Genomic DNA, 17755 nt, shown 5'->3' with positions numbered 1-17755 from the left:
TGGTAAAAATAGTAACAGTAACAGACTAAACTCCAAACAATACATTATGTTACAGATTTTAATATTAATTAGTCATTGTCAGTTGTTGATTTGTCCTGTTCTCATTGTATGACGGATTATGACGGCTGTTTGGTAGCTGTTTGCGTACTCTCTCTCCCTTCATGTGTGTGTGTGTGTGTACAACAGTTTTATGTTAATGTACAATCCTTAATATGTTTTGTCTGTGTGTGTGTGGGAGCGGGGGGGGGGGGGGGGGCAGAGGGAATATTCGCCCAGGGCGCGAAACAGGCTAGGACCGCCACTGGGTCTGGGCATTCCTCGCTGCACTGTACAGCATACACCACATTGTTAAGTCTGTGTTTTGGCGTTTTGTCTTTCGGGTGAACCAGTTTCTGTCTGAGCGTGTTGCTGGGTCTGAAGTACACCGGGATGTCATGCTTGGAGAAAACCGTCCTGAGTTTCTCTGATACACCGGCTACATAGGGGATGACAATGTTGTTGCGCCTGTCCTTCTTATCCTCCCTCGCTGGTGTTTGATCTTCTTTTCTGTGCCTCTTTGCTGACTTTAAGAACGCCCATTTAGGATAGCCGCACGTTTTGAGTGCTTCCTTTACATGTGTTTAGTAACAAAGAACATTAAAACATGACTGTTGGCCACATGTCGGCAAAGTTACAAACATAAGTGATGTTTGTACTAACTTGCTTTTAAAGCCTTTACATATATATATAGTCGACCTTAATCCTACAGAGAATCTGATGATTTTGTGGATAATTAAAGTCAGTCATATATCCACAAACACAACAAGCTGAAAGTCAGTGATGCTGCTCGGTTTGCAGTCCTGAATATCACGGCACAAGCAGGATTCACTGCACTGTTAATGTTAGCTCTGTTATATTGCTGCCTCTGTTCGGTGGTGTCGAGCCAAACGGACTTTAACGTGTGTTTGAACGAGCTGACGGTTCACTCGTTCAGCTGAAAGAAAGATGCTTTAATCACAGGAGTCACACATGTGTCCACTGTACCATCTGGAACTCTTCTTGTTCAGCACTCGTAATAACACAAACACTAAATCCTCCTGTTTGTAGCAGTGTATACACCTGAGACTGTCACCTGTCTGTCTGTCCTGCTCTCTCTCTCTGTTTCTTTCTCTCTGATTGTGGAATAAAAGTATGAACATGTGTTTATAAGTTACACTTGTGTTTGAATCCTGCAGCTTATCACACATTTGATTTCCATGTGTGACGACTGCAAGTGTCCAGAGTGAGGACAGACTGAGGGACCCACTGCTGCACATCATCTGTGAGGCTTTGCAGCCCTGATGATCCACCAGGACAAACTCAGCAGTGTGTGAGGAAGAGGAGGAGGAAGAGCCAGCAGCAGCTGACAGATGGAGAGAATAGACAGACTGTTCCCTGTTTGTGAAGGACTGCTAGAAAAGTTTAACATAACTGTCTGTCCTGAATCAGTCTCATTAGGTAATGTTCAAATAATTTTATCATTCCAGTGTTTTCAGTGTGGGAGAAAGTACTCAGGGCCTTCGAGTTACACACTATGAAAGGCAGCAACAAGTTTAATGTTCAGAAACCTAAAGTATGTATCAGCAGCAGAATGGAGCTAAAAATAAATGTTTGTTTCAGTTCTATGAAGCTTTGAGTATTTTGGATTAGTAGCACTGCTGTGTTTGTTGCATCATATTGCTGTAATTGTTTATATGCTTTATATATTCTGAGGTAAGTTGATCTATAGTGTTACATCATATTCTATAAGGATGTTATGTGTTTGTAGACTTTCTGCCCAGTTTGACCTATTTAGCAGAAGTCAGACTGTTTAAGGCTCTGATATCTATTCTGTGTGACTTAAAGCAGTTATGACATGGTCTGATTTTCTCACCCAATAAAGGAATATTTCATATATCAGTCTACTCTTCATTTTATCTGAAACAGTTATCACAGCTCCTACATTTGCTTTTTACACATATATGTAAGCATCAGAGATGGGCAGTAATCTGATTACTTTTTTCAAGTAACGAGTAAAGTAAGGGATTACTATTGCAAAAACTGTAATTAGATTACCGTTACTTGCCCGTAGGAACGCTGCGTTACTGCGTTACTAAAACCGTGATTTTTTTGCGAGAATGTCTCATGACAGTGACGTAAGCGAGTGCGACGTTCGTGACAACAGCTTCTTCAAGAAAACTTCTTTTTACAGCGAAACCCCCCCCCCCCCCCCCCCAAACTTCGAAGCAAGCACCGAGTAGCTACGACGTAATGGGAAACTCACAGAGAAACTCGTGGATTCTTCCACTGACCGCTGCACACCTGCACCAGGGTAAACCTCCGCCTACCCCACTCCTGCTTTACAGGTGAAAATAGAGCAACAGGACCGCTAGTCTTTGACTTTATTTATTTTCTGCTGTGTTTTACTTGCATCTATTTGAAAGACTGAGTGTAAACACGAAAACTATTTTATTTTATGAGCTGGAATGTGCAGAAAATAAGTTTAAATGTTAAACTAATTTCTTCCAGTCAGAGAATGTTGCAGATAATTAAATTTTTGCTTGATGCATAAAGTTAAAAGATTAAAACTAATAAAACAAGTTTTAAAAAGAGACTTTTCCATCTGATTACATTTTGTATGATGGATTATGTAGAAAAAGTAGAATTGGGCTGAAAGATCTATCACTTTATCACCTATTCAGGTTGTAAATCGTGTTTTTAAAAAGTAACTAAGTAACTAAGTAATTAATTACTTTTGAAAATAATTAATCAACAAAGTAATGGGATTACTTTTTTGGGGGAAGTAATTGTAATTAGTTACTGATTACTTTTTTCAAGTAACTTGACCAACACTGGTAAGCATTGAGCCAAATGTAATAATGCCAACATATTAAACGAACAATATTTGTCTCTTATGTATAATACATCTGTATATACGCTGTCAAACAGTAGCGGTTTTAGATACGGGCGACACGGGCGGTTGCCCGGGGCGGCATCGTGGTGGGGGGCGGCATCACGGGCATCGGCAAAAAAAAAAAAAATGCTCGTACTCATGCTGCCCCAACGTCAGCCAGCGCATGTTGGGAATGGCATAGACAACGATCGGTTTTCTATCGCCCGTTTGCTGGGAGTAAGGGCGCCCTCCGTTTGCTTGGTGCGCCTGCTGCTTGCGGCGCAGAGAGGAGAGGCTGGGGCGGCGGGGGATTCACTGGTGGCTGGAGCAGCATCTAATAACCTACCCCCAAAATAAAACAAAATAAAAACAAACCAACAAACACGAAAACACCAGACATCATGATACAGACTTATAATTTGCACCGATGTTTTTTCAAAATTCTATACACGAAAAGTGAGCGCGAGAGCCCTCGGTGCGCCTGCTCGCTGCTGGAGTCAAAGTAAACTTTATTGGCATCGCCGCTACATACAGTCCAGTATATAGAGAGACGAGACGACGAGGCTCCAGTTACAGCAGTGCAAGTAAACAAACAATAAATATAAGAAGAGTAAGAAAATAAATGTACACTTTAGGACTCGGGGTAAAGGGATCAATAACAATTTAAAATTTATAATTTACAGTTTGATGATTTAAAGTCACACACACAACACATCGAAACGTTGAGGGGGGCGGCTGCTTCCAAATAGAGCACATTTCATTCATAATGCTGTAAATCCAAGCCCATTATGTATTCATGATTTGAATCCTGGGTTGTGTGAAATCCCAGAAATAAACCCTAGACAGAGTGAATCTGTGAACTAAGGTGTAGGTGTGTTAGGTTATGTTGTGGTGATCCTCGAGTTGGGGGATTTGTGTTCATACTGGAGTGCAAAATTAAAACCAAGATGGACAAGAAAAGTTCAAAGCCATCAGGTGCTCAGTTTAGAAAAAAAGAGAAAAGAAGAGGAGAAACGAAAGATACAGGTAAGCAGATGTGTGATTGGATAATGGCAGGTCATCCTGAAACAATCAGAATACTTTATTAATCCCTAAGGAACTTATGTGAGTTACAGTTGCTCCAAGAAAAAATGGTAAAAATAGTAACAGTAACAGACTAAACTCCAAACAATACATTATGTTACAGATTTTAATATTAATTAGTCATTGTCAGTTGTTGATTTGTCCTGTTCTCATTGTATGACGAATTATGACGGCTGTTTGGTAGCCGTTTGCATACTATGCATACTCTCTCTCTTCATGTGTGTGTTTCTGTGGTGAAATTCAGTATGGTTCCGACAACAGTTTTATGTTAATGTACAATTTAATTTTTATGTATGTATGTGTGTGTGGGGGAGTGGGGCGCCAGAGGGAGTGTTCGCCCAGGGCGCCAAACAGGCTAGGACCGCCACTGCTGTCACAGATACTTGTCTTTGAGTGAAGATTTAAGATGATAGGAAATATAAATAACTGCAACTTCAATCTTTGACCCAGAGTTCAAGCTCACTGCTGTAATATATATATATATATATCTCATAATAATCTGACAATACGTATAATATTGGCCATGATATATTTACATTACCACAGTGAGATGATTTTAGTCTCATGACCAACATCAGCTAATTGTTATTTACTAGCTAATCTTAAATGACTGTTCAGTACAGAAATGAAGCCCAACAATCATGTTTTACAGTCCCGTGGTCTCAGCCTCATTTACTCAACTAATCAGTGATGTCATAAAAAATATGAATGACCAACAAAACATTTTTCTCCTTCATTTCTGTCAAACAAAGCTGTATGAAACATTTCTCGCGGTTAGTATCATGGTTGCTAGGCAACCTGGACAGCGCGACGAAGGCTAGACGTCCCATTTCACAAGCCTCTCACTTCCGCACTTCTCGTACTTATAGTACGCACCGTACGTAGTACGCGTACTTCAAGCGTGCGGTCTCTTAATTGGACACAGCCCCTGAATTGGGATACACCCGCAGTCGCGTCTGCGTGCGTAGTCGTCACGTGACTCGCGGACAAGTCCAATGACGTAAAAGTCTTTTACCGGTCCGCTTGACTGTCTTGCACAGACCTCCAGGAGGCAGGTCGGAGCAGAGCAGCGCTGCATTCCATCCAATCACATGAAGAAGCCACAGTGATGCCTTTAAGAACCAGAAATATGTTCGCTTTGACAGTTACAATCATACAATCATATAATCATATCTTTTTCTTCTCCTCGAGATTGTTTTTGTTACATTACCGCATGTAACCTGTCAAAATGTCCTAAAATAATGAATACTTAACTTTTGTGGGGATAACAGTGTGCCTTTATTTTCGCGTTACAGTACAAACAATAGCTGATAACTCGTATTGACATTACAGCGACCCCGTAACAACCTGAAACTTTCAAGTTACGTTATTTCATTCAGTTTCAATTATCAGCGAACATAAACATGACCACTGCAACCTTTACCGACTGTCAACATTTACCGAATGTGTTATCCTTGATTTAAGCTCCGTACATTACAAGGTGTACACGAACGCAGCACTGAACCTCAGCAACTGTCATGGCGTCTTCCTTGAAGGGGGTTTGGTACTGGAGAAAGTAGCTGCTGTCACTTACCAGTTTCTCCGTATTAAAGCGCAGCTGACGTGGACTGAAGAGTTTTGGGGCGCCGGTAGTTAAAATGGGGACCGTCCATGCTAAGGTAAAGCTTCTTTCATCCTAACCTTTAGGTGCATTTTATATCATGACCTCCCTGCCCAGTGAATGCTGCAGGCTACAGAGTCACCAGCATGTGTACTTCACGTACTGTAAAAAGCGACGCGTCAAACTGGTTGATTGCTCTTGTTGATTAAACGGTTACACTTTGCCTTTAGCTCACGTAACGAGGCGAAACGGAGTTTTTTCTCCGCTGGTTTGTCACCACGTTTTAGATAAAACATCTGGTTAAAGTGATTATTTTTAGGGACATTTGCGCCTTTGACTATTTAAAGGAAAACACTAAAAATTCACACGCGTGTGAACATTATTTTCCAGTACTTGCCCAGACCAGTATTGTCATTCATTTGTCACGTCCCGCACCTATTTACTGCTTTTCAGTACTCCCGTCTTTGCTAGTACTCCACGTCCAGCGACTTTCACCGACATCAGACACTCCTTCCTGAAAGCTCCACCCACTGACCCTCTTGCCCTTTCTTTTCCAGCTGGTTTTTAAAGGTGCCATACGAAGTGTTTTTTCCAATTTGAGACTTTTTTATTTCCTTCTCGCACTAAACCATTTCAAAATACAAAATACAGCATCAGACCTGGAAAAATAGCAAATGTAACTTTTTTCTGGACACTTTTTCAATTAAATATGTTGCAAAAGTCAATTTTGTTTCAGGTATGCTGTGTTTCCTTGCATTAATGCACTTTATTTGTCCTCGGTGCAGAGTCTGGATCCACTCCCAATGCATGGCCGGGACTTGGATGTCCACCCTGAAGATTTCATGGAGACTCCAGACCAAGGGCAAGACTCCAAACAGGAGATCCTTGAAAACAAAGATGTGAGTAGTTGTCAAAGCAAAACATGCTAGTTGTATGTTTGTGTGGTTTATTGTTTTATGTCATGTATGTTCTGCAGCTTTGGATGTTCATATTAAACATGGCCAAGTATCAACTAAAAAGTTAAACTTTTAAGAAAGTGCCGGTTTCTTAAACCGTGCCGTCACAATTGGATGCTACAAGCGCAGCATGCATGTGGACAGGCAGAACGGCTCGCGAGCTGCCTCTCAGCGGGCATCCACAATTTGGGCGGTCATAAGATAGGTTGGGATTTAGGGAAAGGGGCGGTAAAGAGAAGGAAGGTCGGTAATCTTAGGCAGCACTGAAAGGACTGAATAAATAAGGTAGTTCAACTTTTCTGAATGTGAGTCACACAAAAACTGACGTTGTGTCCTTGGAGCATGCAAACGGCCTTTCTTTTCTATATCAGGTGTTGTTCAGTGGTCTTGTCTCCCAAATGTTTCAGACAGAATCTGGGCTCGAACATATATTGATGTGCTTCTTAGAAAGAACCACACTCATTAGTGCAATCACACGGATACTAACAGGGATTGGACTCCATGACCTAGCTACCTCTCTGTCATGATGCAATGGGTGACCTGTAGCTCTTTGTGACGGAGATACGTGCAGCACAGATACGTGTGCAGTGACTGTGTGTTTGTAGTGTGTAGTGTTTTCTCAGGAGTAGCTCCGGTACAGTGTTGGCAACACTAGCTTTTAGATATGGGTCATACTGGAGCACAAGAAGCACACTGACCACTGTCGGGGGAACCTGTGGCTGCGGGGATCTGCTAATGGCAACGTCAGGGATTGGTTCCCTCGCTATTTCAGTCCACAGTCTTTTGGCAAGACACTGAACCCAGAGTGTGTGCATGACAGGTAAAGGGAACTTAAAGGCACACAGTTAAGTGCTGTATGAATGTGTGTTAACGAGCGAGAACTGATGGATGTAGTCTTAAGCGCTCTGAGTGCTCAGTGAGAGCGGAGAAGCCACAGGAAGCACTTTACGCTATGAGTCCCTTCATGATACAGAGCTTTATTCTGTGCACCTCATCTGTCAAACACACACTGATAGACGCCTTTGTGGTTTGTGTGGCAGCTGCAGGGCTCTGTGAGGAACCACAGAAATATGAAATGAAACTGGCACGATGCAAACGAAGTGCAGACCTTAATTCAAGGAGTTGAACAAAATCATTGCATTGATTGTTAAGAAGCTACAACAGTTTTATTTGAGTGAAATGTCTGGAGAGGATTTCCCTAACTGTTCCCAGTCCTAAATGTAAATATGCTTGATAGTACGGTGCTGAGCATAGCTGCAACTAAGTGTTGTGCACCACAATAGTGCAAAAATAATAGTAATTGTTGTGATCGTAACCAAACTCCACTTCATACAAGTGTATGAACTGTAAACTGAATGTAGGATACAGTAAGATCGCCATAGTTCATAATGCAGTGTGTTGACTCAATCACAAGCTCATGCAATAGGATATGACCATCAGATACATGACTAAAAGCAGCAGTTTTTAAAAGAAAGTGTTTGGTGACGATGTGACTTTTGTCCTGGATCACAGGTGGTTGTCCAGCATGTGAACATCCAGGGTCTGGGGAGAACCAAAGAGGATCTGCTTGGCTATGAGATCTCTGATGTTTTCCATGCCAAAAATCTCATTGATGTATGTATCAGAATTCTGCTTTTCATTAAGTCGTCACGGTCGTCTCAGTGAGTCTATCTGAGATCCGTAAATCACTGCAGAGGTCTTTTTCCAGGTGATGAAGAGAGCTCATGTCGCTAGGCAGAGGCTGCTCCGCCTGGGAATCTTCAAAGACGTCGAGGTTCTGATCGACACATCTGAAGGTACCTGATTTACACCTGTAGCCCAGAGCTTTCACCTGCTGTTCTCATGTGAAGCAGGGGACGGTCTTTAAAAGTGACTGCGTAGTGTGGTAAACACTCAGCTGACAGAAGCTTTCTTTGTTCTGATTGGACCTCAGGTACAGACGCTCTGCCCAATGGCCTGGATGTAACCTTTGAGGTGACAGAGGTCAAGAGGCTGACAGGGAGCTACAATACCATGGTTGGCAACAATGAAGGAAGCATGGTGAGAGACGCAACATGTTATTCAAGCTGCATGTGTTAACAGTGATGAATAACTTGCCCAGTTTGTATTAATAAAGACACTTATCATACCTCAGAACTGCCTGTTTGACAGGTGTGTTTGTGACCCTCTGTAACGTCTTTCAGGTTCTGGGTTTGAAGCTGCCCAACATGTTGGGGCGAGCTGAGAAACTCACCTTCCAGTTCTCCTATGGGACCAAGGAGACGTCCTATGGCCTGTCTTTCTTTAAGCCCCAACCCGGACATTTTGAACGCAAGTATGTGCACAAAATCCGCCTTTTGTGTTCTTGTTCTTTCACTGTTTTTTTTCTTTTTTCTCCCCAAAACAGATCCTCTGTTCAGCCTTGTTCAGAAGGTTCTCAGTTTTTTGACAAATGGAGACATTGTTATGTGATTTTTCTCATGTGCTTCCATAACTACAATCAGCTACGTTCATATACACTTCACTCCACTGTAGACTGAGCTGTTAAACAGAGCAGGAATTTTTAGCACAGCTTTTCCAAACATGCTTTTATTTTGGATGCTTTGACTTTACACACAGAGAAAGAATTATTTCACAAACATCAGAAACTGTCAGGGTTAAGATTATTAGTCCTCCTGATGTTAAGAGGGGAACTGCAGTGCTTTGAATCATATCTATGTAAGGGACTCCAATTTGTTCATGCAGATTACACAATATGATTAATTATGGAGTTCCACAGAGTTCAGTGCTAGGACCAATTCTGTTTACATTATACATGCTTCCCCTAGGCAGCATCATTAGAAGACATAGCATACATTTTCACTGCTATGCAGATGACACCCAGCTCTATCTGCCCATGAAGCCAGATAACACACACCAATGAGTTAAACTGCAGGAATGTCTTAAAGACATAAAGACTTGGATGGCCACTAACTTTCTGCTTCTTAATTCAGATCAAACTGAGGTCATTGTACTCGGCGCTGAAAAGCTTAGAAATATGGTATCTAAGCAGATTCTTACTCTGGATGGCATTACCTTGGCCTCCAGTAACACTGTGAGGAACCTTGGAGTCATTTTTGACCAGGATATGTCCTTCAACGCACATATTAAACAAATATGTAAGACTGCGTTCTTCCATAAAACTCCCACTGCCGTGTTTCACCGTGAGGATGGTATTCATCTGGCTGTATGCCTCTGCATTCTTTCTCCCAACATAAGCAGAATCTCTGTGGCTAAAGAGCTCTAGTTTTATTTCATCTGACCAAAGGCTGTTCCCACTACGCCGAGTCTTTTTCCAACTTATCTTTAGCAAGCTTCAGTCTGGCTTGGTGGTGTCTCTTCTGCAGAAGTGGAGTTATTGATGGTCTACAGCCTCACAGTCTGTTCCTGTCTTCACTGATGGTACAGTTTGTGCAGCTTCCCCATTTGGAAGGGATTGATGCATCTACCACAGGTGTTTAACTGGACTTCACTCAATGACCGGGCAGATCTTTTGTTTTTCTTTCCTCTTTAATCCTCTTTTCAGCCATAGAGGAAAAACCGGCTGCCTCCCTTTATTTTATAGACACATCAGTTCCACACATTCTCCCTGCTGGTGACCACTTGTTGAAGGAATTATACTGGGGGGGTTTTCCCGCACGTGACAACTTCCTGTCATTCCATAGTTTGCCTTCTTTTCTTTCCCGGACAGAGAAATAGACACAAGATTAGTTCTGCCTGGCTTGCCTATCAAGCTGTCACTTTACTTGTTGCCTCAGGGTTCTCCACCTCCTAAATTCCCGACTTGGCTAAGTCCTTCACTGGTATCTGGGCAGTTGTTCTGGAGTCTGTAGATGCATTCAGCTCAATTGGATTCACTTCAATTCCAAGAAAGGCACCGGGAACATTTTTACCCAAACTTTCAGTTTCATAGGTGCCTAATATTTTGTCCTGTCTGCGGTATTTGCTGTCACACACTGTTCCTCACAGCTTGCTGTGTTTAACACGTGTTGATCATAATTATTGATAGTCCAGTCCAGTCAGTGCATTGTTTGGGATTGTGCAACATGTGTGTTATTGTTTTACAGAATAGCATTTTCAAAATGTGATACTAGCAGAAAGTGGCCAGTAGGTGTCACTGTGGCAGTGGGAGTCGGACTGGTTCGAAACCTCCTTACACAAATGCTTTGAGCATTTTAAACCTGGATATGTTATAATTGTTTTGCACCTTTTGTACAGTTTGAAGGCTGATCTTAGAGAATCATGCTGATGCAAAACTGTCTGTTCCCCCATTAAAATCCATTCATACTGTACAATGGCTTCTTTAAGATGTGGTGATCTATGAATATACATACAAGTTTGTACTTATAGTCTGTACCCACCCCTCCATCGAACTACCATATGCTACACAAAGGCTCTCTGTAATATGAAGAAATTGTCCTAGGACTGGGTGGGGAACTCCAGGCCTCGGGGCCGGTGTCCTGCAGGTCTTAGATGTGTCCTTGATCCAACACAGCTGATCCAAATGGCTCAATGACCTCGTCAACATGTCTTCTCCAGAGGCCTGGTGATGAACTAGTCATGTGATTCAGGATTCAGATCCTGCAGGACACCGGCCCTCGAGGCCTGGAGTTTCCACCCTGTCCTAAAAGTTGATGTATGAAAAGTAATTCATGGTCATTTGTTGTACTTGTCAGTCTCTGCGAGGTTATAGACACAATGAGCCTTCAGCGTTACTATCTTATCATAGTGGAACAGCTAATCATGTAGAGCTTGCAGCACCAGAGTTTTTCCTTACTGGAGTTTTTTCCACAGCCAAAGGAAAATCAGTTTAATGAGGATCTCACAAAGCTTTGTGGCATTTTCTGACAGCAGTCGTTCTTCTGATTCGTCATTTAACTTGTTTCTTACGCATTCATCTACCAATAGGCATCTATATGTTGAAATATGTTCACATGTATCTGATGAAGTGCCGTTGTCTGTTTCAGCCTCACCCTCAACATGTACAAAGTGACCGGCCAGTTTCCATGGAGCTCCTTGAAAGAGACTGACAGAGGCGTGTCTGCAGAACTGAACGTCAGTGGAAACGATATCAAACAATGATTACAGTTATTGGGAGAAGGAAAGAGTAACATTTGTGTCTCTCTGCAGTTTCCTCTGGGCGTGACCAACCACACGCTGAAGTGGGAGGGTGTATGGAGGGAGCTGGGCTGCCTGGCACGCAGCGCTTCCTTTGCTGTGCGCGAGGAGAGTGGACACTCACTGAAGTCTGCTCTCTCTGTATGTTGCTGAATTATTACGGTTCCTTTCAAAATGTGCTTTATTATCATGTTGTGAGAGTTATTGATTATTGATGATTGCACCAGTTCAGCAGGTCTGTTGGTTTTGTTTGCAGCACACTGTGTCAGTTGATTCAAGGAACTCTGCCATCTTTCCCAGCAGAGGTGCCTTACTTCGCATCAACCAGGTAAGTGTGCACACATAAGTACGTAAACATCTGTCTGCCACACTTTTGGCTCTTGACATTCAGTTTGAAACAGTAGCAATCCCCACATTTGCCAATATGTATTTGACCTCACCTGACCTCTGAGAGATCTGTCGGTTACGATGGACAGACAGGCCGTATAGGGAAAAATGGGCGTTTCTTCCAGGTCTAAAGGTGTTGCCACAGTGGATGTGCCTTAGACCTGAGCACAGGTTTTATGAGAAAATGAGCCTTCGCTGATAAGTCACTAGATTCAAGTCTTACTAAATATAACACCGTGGTCCTTTTTCACTCCAATCTTCCCCCAAAGGATCTTTATACTCACACATGAGCCTGGATTCTGTTCTTGAAGAAAAAAGTAAAGTTTTTGCTGCATGTGAGATTTTTTTACAGTGTATCTAAACCCACAATGACAGAACTACTCTTCCATTGAATGATATTGTTACTGCCACGATTACGTCGACTATCCAAATCGTCGACGACTGATTTAATAGTCGACGCGTCGTTTGAAGCTTTGTAAGATCCCAAAAGACGCAAGAATATGTAGTAGGATTTAAGAGTGTAATAACCGACTGAAACAGAAGATGGCAGCACTGCATGTACAAGGATACCAGCTGCCGTTAAACCCCGAAGAAGAAGAAGCTGTGTCCCAGAATTCATAGCGCAGCCCAGCTCAGTCTCCAACAATGGCGGCAGCTAGTTAGTTTTAATATTACTCTTATTATTCTTTCTGTGTCACAAAATAAACATTTAACATATTTTCAGGCGAGAATGTAGCTGTGTAAACCTCAAATATCTGCTCAGTTTATCAAGACACCACATATTTTCAAAAGCGCTCCGACGTTTTCGGAGACGTCTGTTACCCACTAGCTCGATAGCTAGCCGGGGGCTAGGCTAACTAGAGCCGTGAGAACACCGGACTCCCGGCAAAATGTTTTCAAACCCACCGCCGTCTTTCGCTACTCAGGTTAAACATATATAAGTCACTTAGATAACTTCAAAATGTTATTGTTTGGCTTTTTTCAGTATTTTATTTGTTCCTGAGTAAATCGGTTTGGCTGAGATTAAAGTTATAGTTTTTACACAGCTGAATAAACGTCAAGCAGACAGCTGATTATCAGAAGTGTGAGATGCTCAAGAATTTACTCCGGTGTCCTGTTATATTTTAGATAGCAAGGAGTTTATTAAACTTCACCGAAACAATCTGCAAACTTCATTAAAATGTAACAAACTATCATCTTGTCTTTATTTTTAGTTAGCACTTACCTTAAACACTTAAAGCTGTAAGCTAATGATAGTTATATAAGAGCAGATGCTGCTGGTGCAAGAAGCTGTATGTTTTACGTCCAATGGATGATGATCTGATTAGTCGGTGACTAGTTGACTATCAAAATAATCGTTTGTGGCAGCCCTAATTGTTACCAACATCAAAATCATATTGATCAGTAGGTGTGTTGCAGGATTGTAACCGAGTGCGTTTGTATCTGTAGGAGCTGGCTGGATACACTGGAGGAGATGCCAGCTTCTTGAAGGAGGATTTTGAGCTGCAGCTCAACAGACGGCTCTTCTGGGATTCTGTAAGAGTGAAATAAGTCACACATGACCTGTTCAGTGTGACTCTGTAATAAAATCTGTGTTATGGAAGGTTTCACTTGGTCATTTTATACTTGATTACTCAGGCTGTGTATCTCAGTCAACCAGCAGGGGGCAAAAGAGTTGGTTGTTAAATTAAATGTGATGTGTATAAGAAACGTTTTATGTCCCCTCAGGTTTTGTCTGCCTCTCTGTGGGGTGGGATGCTGTGTCCCATTGGAGGACAGCCGTCCTGCATAGCTGACAGGTATGTCTGACTTTGACTGACCAGCACTGCTACAGTAGACATCAGCAAGTAAACTGAGCTTTTTGAGCAGTCAGTTACTCTAAATGAAATATAATAAAGCTGATTTATTGTGAGTTTGGTATGAAGGAGGACAATTATTTGTTCTAATTTGTCTTTTAGACTTTTGTACTTACCAGTAGAACTGCTTTCCTGCGGCTTTCTTTACCCAGTTTTTGTAATTTTGTCATCAAACTGTCGCCTGATGCTGAAGTCATTTTGTATGTTGTCCAGGTTTTACCTTGGAGGCCCAACTAGTGTACGAGGATTTGGGATGTACAGCATCGGGCCACAGAGTGAAGGTAAAGTCGATTGTGACATTGATAACAGACATCACCAAGTGTTCTGTCACAGATGTTTGAACACCTGAGAAAGTCTGCAAACTATGAGCTGTTTTTCTGTCACGTTAGTTGAATTGTAATGGGGTACGCGTCTGTGTTACATTGTTTCCAAATGATTTGACAGCCTGAACCAGACGGATATATAAGAATCAGTCCATTTACCAAAAGGTACAAAACCACAACAGTTCAGGTTTGTAACTCTGTGCTGTCTGAATGTGGATGGACTCGCATGCAGCATATTAACAAGCAGTACAAATACAGAGCTTAGCAGCACAGAAGAAATGATAAATGGTCTGTATTTGTAAAGCGCTTTTCTAGTCCCTAAGGACCCCAAAGCGCTTTACACATCCAGTCATCCACACATCCACACACTGGTGATGGCAGCTACATTGTAGCCACAGCCACCCTGGGGCGCACTGGCAGAGGCGAGGCTGCCGGACACTGGCGCCACCGGGCCCTCTGACCACCACCAGTAGGCGGTAGGTGAAGTGTCTTGCCCAAGGACACAACGACGAGACTGTCCAAGCCGGGGCTCGAACCGGCAACCTTCTGATTACAAGACAAACTGCCAACTCTTGAGCCACGATCGCCCCATTGTTAGTGTAACAGACAGTTCACTGTGGTTCCTCTGTGTGTTGTAGGTGACTACCTGGGTGGAGAAGCATACTGGGCAGGTGGTCTGCACCTCTACACTCCTCTACCATTCAGACCAGGCAAAGGAGGCTTTGGAGACCTTTTTAGAACACATTTCTTTCTCAACGCAGGAAATCTCTGCAACCTCAGCTACGGTGGGTGAACACTGTCGTCTGTGAGATTCAGCTTTTTCTTTTTGCCCCTCTGTCTTTGATACGTTTGCCTGTTCGTGGCTCTTTCACAGTAAGATATAATAAGTTCGTTTTCATCTGGGCTTTGTGACAGTTTTATTTACATTTTTTCTCAATCAGCTGTTACTGTTTAACAGAAATGATGCCATGAATCTGTAGCGTGCAAGTTGTGCTGCATCATCGTTCCATGTTATGTTGTGCAGGTGACGGTCCACGAGCACACCTTCAGAAGCTAGCTGAGTGTATCCGCTGGTCGTACGGAGCGGGCATCGTTCTGCGGCTTGGAAACATCGCCAGACTGGAGCTCAACTACTGTGTGCCCATGGGAGTTCAGAGTGGGGACAGGTGGGAGTCCGGTGCAATGTGACTGCTGCATTTTACAGGGTTCAGGGTTTTTTATAGATACAACATGGGGAGGGCTAACTGGTTAGCAGCCATTGAATTTTCAAAGCGTAGGAGGACTGAGCAAGGTCAGGTGATGATGGCGTTATTGTATCAGATGGAAAAAATGAAAAATGCTGAAACGACCTCAGTGAATGGCACAAACTGGACAGTGAGTGCAAAAACAGTCCAGCCTGCTTTCAGTGCCAGTAAGGAGTCTCCAACAGCAGTGTAGTAGTGGTGGTCCTGAGGCAGTAATCAGTGTTTTTATGAGAGCACAGTGCTGCACAGAAACATTAGATTCAGAGGATTGCACAGAAGAAACACGGCTGTATGTAAACTACAGATAACCTTCCAGCTCGTCCTTAACTCGTTTTCGGCTCGATATCGATACCTGACATAACTGATTTTACGTCAATAACAGACTAAAAATATAGCGTCGAGCTTCATGGTAGCAGGGTTTCTGGGAAATGTCTCGTTAAGCCTGAGAGCCTGCCTCCTGTGTCTCCTCTGTAGGATATGTGACGGTGTCCAGTTTGGAGCTGGGATTCGTTTCCTGTGACCTCATCTGTCTGCCTCCAGTCGCTGATGTGAAAAGGAAAACGTTTTGTCATGTGTCACCTGTAACTTGTCGTAGACTGTGTAACACTAGCATGGATCCTGGATAAAAATGTGCCTGACCTTGCCAAACTCTTCTTTTACATGCAACAAAATGATAGTTAGACATTTTACAGAACTCAGCTGATTGGTCAGTCAGAAGCAACCTGATATAAAATGTGTTTAGCGGCTCTGTAAAAACCAACACTGGTGAAAGCGTTTGTGCAGTCATTGATCGATTCCTCTTCATGATTTGTTTGCTTTTCCTTTGTTTGAGGCCAGCAGCACTGGCACCTTGTTTGTGGTAAAATAATCCAACCAAGTTGTTTCCGTGACAACACAAAATAAATAATTTCCAGACTGTTTAAAGATGTTCTGGGCATGCTACATGTGCTTCTCCAGGAGCATCACATGTTAATCATTTAATCTGACAGTTAAACATACACCACACGCTCTCTCCTGAGTGTTTGCTCGAGTTGTACTTTGTGATGGACTGCAGTCTAGAAACCAGCACTTTTTTGATCACAACGGTGGCGCGGGAAGGAAGCGAGGAGGAGCGGCGTTCCCGTGCTCATCTGTCAGACGTGCAGAGGTGGGAACCCTCCCCCCGAGCAGCATCCACCAACAGTGCTCTTACCTCTTTTTGATGTTGTTCAAGCTATTCACAAATAAATCACATCTGCTCCCTGCTTTCTTTCCTCTCCCCTGTTTGGTGTCTCAACACAGTTGGATAAAAGTAGAAGAGGCGAGTAATCGCTCTGTGTTATACTTTTTAGTGGGTTTGTTTGAAGCTCTAATAACAGCTGCAAATTGATACCACGGACGTGTGCCAATATTTATGCATTTGTTTAAATGTTTCTCACAGTAAACACTTTCTTCAGTAGCAAAATGGTTCTCCTTTGTTAGGTTTGACCTTGACTAGATTGTTTTGGACCACAGCCTTTACATCTGTTAATAAATCTGAATCTTATTTGAGCAGGTAATAACATCATTAAAGGCAGTGTTGTTTTTATCACTGTACTGGGCAAAGTGCTCTTATACTAACAGTCAGATTTTAGGTTAACAGCCTGCAGTCTGTTGGGCAGCTTTAAGACTGATTGCACTGCCTTTGCCACTTACAGGAATAAACGAGTGCTTGATCTGCCAGCAGCCTGTCAGTTTGAACCTGTGCTGGCTGCTGTTTGATTAGAGCCTGTTCTCTGTGGGAGTTTGTGCAGGTGCACAGCAGAGCAGATATTTTGGGCTTTTTCAGTGTTTATTTGACAGATACACAGAGAAGACCTCTCTGTATTGAATCGTATCTGTTATTAATCTCTGTCTCTCTTCCACAGCATGTCTTTATCCTGTCTTCCTTCTCTCACCCCAACCGGTCGCAGCAGATGGCCGCCCCTCCCTGAGCCTGGTTCTGCCGGAGGTTTCTTCCTGTTAAAAGGGAGTTTTTCCTTCCCACTGTCGCCAAAGTGCTTGCTCATAGGGGGTCATATGATTGTTGGGCTTTTCTCTGTATCTATGAAGCGCCTTGAGGCGACATTTGTTGTGATTTGGCGCTATATAAATAAAATTGAATTGAATTGAATTAGAAGGACAGGAAGACTTATTTTTGATTTTTCTGATGTGAATTATGATCAATATCTTTTTCAGAGGTCCACAGTTGATGCAGAATTTATGACAGTAGCTGAATCTACACAGATAAACATGTATGTGCACTATGAACATGTATTTATT

General features: G+C 42.7%; 1 protein-coding gene across 1 annotated transcript; it reads left to right on the top strand.

Moving 5' to 3' along the window:
- Window positions 1–5449: 5449 nt before the first annotated feature.
- Window positions 5450–16719, top strand: samm50l (sorting and assembly machinery component 50 homolog, like). Its single transcript, XM_085138979.1, has 15 exons — window positions 5450–5631; window positions 6359–6472; window positions 8042–8143; window positions 8238–8329; window positions 8467–8569; window positions 8713–8843; window positions 11515–11602; window positions 11678–11806; window positions 11922–11993; window positions 13502–13588; window positions 13781–13851; window positions 14122–14189; window positions 14870–15016; window positions 15256–15397; window positions 15950–16719. Exons 1-15 carry the CDS (start codon window positions 5611–5613, stop codon window positions 15993–15995), a joined length of 1413 nt encoding a protein of 470 aa, XP_084995105.1. The 5' UTR covers window positions 5450–5610; the 3' UTR covers window positions 15996–16719.
- The last annotated feature ends 1036 nt before the right edge of the window (window positions 16720–17755 follow it).

This window comes from Neolamprologus multifasciatus, chromosome 17 (assembly GCF_963576455.1).
Source record: "Neolamprologus multifasciatus chromosome 17, fNeoMul1.2, whole genome shotgun sequence".
Classification (NCBI taxonomy): Eukaryota; Metazoa; Chordata; class Actinopteri; order Cichliformes; family Cichlidae; genus Neolamprologus; species Neolamprologus multifasciatus.
The sequence above is the reverse complement of the archived record's forward strand: the minus strand, read 5'-3'. Positions and strand labels throughout refer to the sequence as shown.